Genomic DNA, 3,941 nt, shown 5'->3' with positions numbered 1-3,941 from the left:
CCCAGCCGGTTAAGCTGCTTACTGCTGTTTTTAATTACCAAACATTTATTTCTCAATTAAACCTTTGCGAGTAAGACCATTTTGCACATTATTCTAAAACATTTGTGGTATTCGTTTTCAATACGATTTAAGTAAGCATCTAATGTATAAGATTTCATTTAAGTTTTTCTTTTCTAGAAAAGATAAAAAAAAAGTTTATTTAATTTTTTTTACATAAAATTGAATTCTTCCCAAGATTTATATGAAATATTTATAAGATATTTTATAAATTACGCCTATGTATTGGAACAACTATGAAACAAGAGATATAATCATTATTATCCATGGGCTGATTATAATCAAAGACTAATTGGACTTTGAAATGAGAACATAAAACTTAAATGTAAAGTTCCATTTAAATTCATTCAGCCATTTATACTCAATCGTATTAATAATATACATATGTACGCTCATATATAGAAATAATAAAAAAAAATTTCTTTTTTTTTAATAATTAAAATATGATCAGAGGGTCTTAAAACGTGTATTTCCGTAAAATAAATTTTACAAAATTTTTTTTCCATCTTGGGTACTTTGCTTATGTGCGCCTACACAGGTCGGAAAGTAAAACGCTTGGGCAGTCGAAAATCACGGCTCGAGATTCCAAATCGTATGCCGTAGACGGGAGGTCGGATTTCAGTTGTTAAGAGCGAGAAGGCAAATGTGATCCTTTCTCTCTCTCCTCTCACGAGGCGGTCCGAAATTACTTCGGGCAGCTTCGGAATAATCGAGAAAGAGGGCATGCGTTAGTTTGCCTTTGTCGATTTTCCGGAACTACACGAGCTCACGTACGCGTGATCTGGCATAGTGTGAGAAAGCAGCTTCGGTGCTTTCCTGGCATCCCTGTCAGGGAATTGTAGTTTTATACATAGATGTGAACTCATTCAAGCGGTTAAATAGTCGTTAGTAAGGATGTACACATTTAGGTGTCCATTTCAAAATTAAAATTAGAATTCGTTGTACATTCGATTCTAACGTAACCTTTAGGATTACTGTTTTTATGTTTATTTCGTTCAAAGGACGTTACCAGTTCAAGTTAAGCCACGAAATAATCACCATCGTAATGGTTAAATATATTTTTATTCTCGAATTCAAACATAATCCGCGTTAAAATAAATATTTATTTGTTATAAACTCGAAAAATCCTTTAATACAAACTGAAAAAAAATATAGAATTAAAATAAGGATACAAAAAGGAATATTTGTCCAAGAATTGTGTTAACATCCACATGGAGGTAAATATTTCAAAAATTTGTGTTCATTTGACTACCAGCAATTCTTTTCATGCATTCTATGATTTAGATGGAAACACTCGCCAAGAAGTATCAGCAAAGTTACTACGAGTATGTCCCAGATTGGTTAGAATATAACAGTGACGAATATGATTACATAAAACAAAATATTGGCTTTGCTTTATTCGGCCTTCCAGAAACTAACAAAGATGAGGTTAAGATTAACCAAAATGAGACATACAATGGAACAATGTATGACAAGGAGTCGTGTAAAAGAATCACAGCTATATATAATAAGATAATCAAATATGGCACGGAAACCAATCTAACTCAAAGTCCTATCTCCATCGGGATAATATACAACACGATATTTAAATATACAGGATTAAGTAAATCAGAAGGAGAAAAGTGTACTGAAATGTACACGATACCAGTGTTTAAAATAAAAAGAATGAATAGTGTATGGTACATCGATAACAATGCCAGAATATACAAAAACTGGAACGATTATTTAACGAATAACACATTGCCTAAGTGTGTTATGGTTGTACCGAAAGATGGAATTTATCAGTGTGATCCAAACTGCGAGGTAACGGAACAGTTTTCAGTCGTGTGGACAGAAACATTGAACTCACCAGCTTGTTCAAGAAAGAATATTGTTTTCAATGCTTTTGATACTGTTTCTTCTGCATTGAGCCTTGGAACAAGTATTGGACTGGGTGTCACTTCTCTTTTCACTCCGGTTGGGCCTGTGTTGGTTGGGACAGGTATGGTTCTGTCTTTCCTGCATTGAAAATAATTTAAATCTCTGGTTCTTAATCACTTTTCTTTTACGGATCACTTTTTCGGTTGTTTTTTAAAGTTCTAAATATTCTAGTAAATATTTGTTGCTCTCAATGATCAGGCGATACATTGATTATTTTTTTAAGTTAATTTAAGCTTATATAATCTGAAATTTAGTTTTTTCGTAACAGTTTCGAAGGTAGAAGTTCAGAATTTTTAATATCTTTACAAGCCCCAGTTTTAATCAACAGGAATAATCACTGCTGGTGTGAGCGGAGCCTGGACTATCGCTAGAAGTTCACAAAAGTTAGTAGATCGGGGTTTGCATAAAGAATCTGTTCATCCCATGGACAAGAACACAATTTCTGCATGGCTCGGAATAACCGGCACAGCTCTAACATTAGGAGCAAGTGGTGGAACGATGCTTCTCTCAAAAGTCATCGAAAAAGGCAATCGCATAAACACTGCGACCAAAGCAGTATATAATTCCATGATACTAGGCAATCTAGCAGTAAATGGAATTGGTGTAATCTATCAAGGCTGTCGTGTATTCGACAAATACCAAGAGAAAAGAAAAGTCGATTTGTTTGACATAATTATCTTCAGCTCCCACGTTTTGTTCTTCAGCAACTCTGTTTTGACTGCTAAACTAGCTAATGACCTTGTTAGATTGTCTAACGGAACCATTCTAGAGAGATCTAAAAATACTTTACGTTACACACGGTTCTTTAAAGAATTTAATAGGTTAAAAGGAGTAAATGGGGACAGAAAATTAGATCTAGTATATCCAGTAAAACATGTCACTAGCAACGAAGATTTTTTCAGTGTATTCAAGAGGTTTGAGTTACCCTTTAAAAATAATAAAGTCCTTGTAAATGGTATGGAATTGATTGATCCAATTGCGGTTGCTAGACATTTACCGGTGATCGGTAAGTTTGGACTGAATTTCGTAAATTGTGATTTGTCGTTAGAGCTCAAAAACAGAATAGTGTCGTTGAAAAGTGTCTTAGTGGATCTGTTAAAGAATTTCTATTTGAAACGATTTATTGCAAAGAAAGATTTGAATAATGTGAATTGTTTCAACGATACATTGGAAGAAATATCCCATATGGAGAATGGAACGGACATTTTGAAAATGATTTTCAAAGTAGGTGTGGCTGTGTTACAATATCGTAATAACCCAGAGATATTTTTGTATGATGTTGTTCATTTTGTTTGGGAATATTCTAAAGCAAATCTGTACGACTATTTCATAAACGCATGTTCTTATTTCAAGGACAGTAGCAATTTGTATAACGCGTTGACTAAAATTGTCACGTATATATTTAACGCCATTGATGATATAAATCAAGAGCTTTACTACGCTTTTAAAGAATACACATTAAATAAAGAACATTGAGTAATTGCGCATTATAGAATAATTGTAAGCCTTTTGTACACATTAAAATGACTGGATTAGTATATATAAATAAAATATCTTCTAATTATGAACAAATCTTTTATATGTGTTTTATGAAAACAGGTTATATACAGAGTATTCCGCATTTTTCCGTACACACTTTAGCAGTGTGTTTTATAAGTAAAACTAAGACTAATATGTTATACAGGGTGTTCGTCCACACCTGGGAAAAATTTTAATGGGGGACTCTACAGGCCAAAATAAGACGAAAATCAAGAATATAAATTTCTTGACTAAGGCTTTGTTAAAAAGTTATTAACAATTAAATTCAAAAATTTCAAATCGTTCTGGAAAAATTATTTTCAGTTGTGGGGGTCAATTACAATCATTTTTGGTGAATAGTCATACCTCCGAAATCCTGCGCATTTTTAAGAAAAAAATTCAGTACGTGTGAAACTTTAAACGTTAATAACTTTTTAACGAAGCCT

The 3,941-nt window shown here is 33.0% G+C and overlaps 1 protein-coding gene across 1 annotated transcript; it reads left to right on the top strand.

Annotated features, from left to right (window-relative positions):
- The first annotated feature begins 918 nt into the window (after positions 1 to 918).
- On the top strand, positions 919 to 3,614 carry LOC143349305 (uncharacterized). The gene is made up of 3 exons (XM_076780446.1): positions 919 to 1,274; positions 1,342 to 2,038; positions 2,306 to 3,614. The coding sequence occupies exons 1-3, from the start codon at positions 1,269 to 1,271 to the stop codon at positions 3,451 to 3,453; spliced, it is 1,851 nt and encodes a 616-aa protein (XP_076636561.1). The 5' UTR covers positions 919 to 1,268; the 3' UTR covers positions 3,454 to 3,614.
- Positions 3,615 to 3,941: the final 327 nt, after the last annotated feature.

Source organism: Colletes latitarsis, chromosome 13, assembly GCF_051014445.1.
Source record: "Colletes latitarsis isolate SP2378_abdomen chromosome 13, iyColLati1, whole genome shotgun sequence".
NCBI classification, from domain to species: domain Eukaryota; kingdom Metazoa; phylum Arthropoda; class Insecta; order Hymenoptera; family Colletidae; genus Colletes; species Colletes latitarsis.
Note: the sequence above shows the minus strand (reverse complement) of the source record. Positions and strands in the feature narration are given on the sequence as shown.

Coding starts and splice junctions, on each gene's coding strand:
- LOC143349305 (XM_076780446.1), top strand. Junction 2,039..2,305: donor GCCTGTGTTGGTTGGGACAG/GTATGGTTCTGT, acceptor TTTAATCAACAG/GAATAATCACTGCTGGTGTG.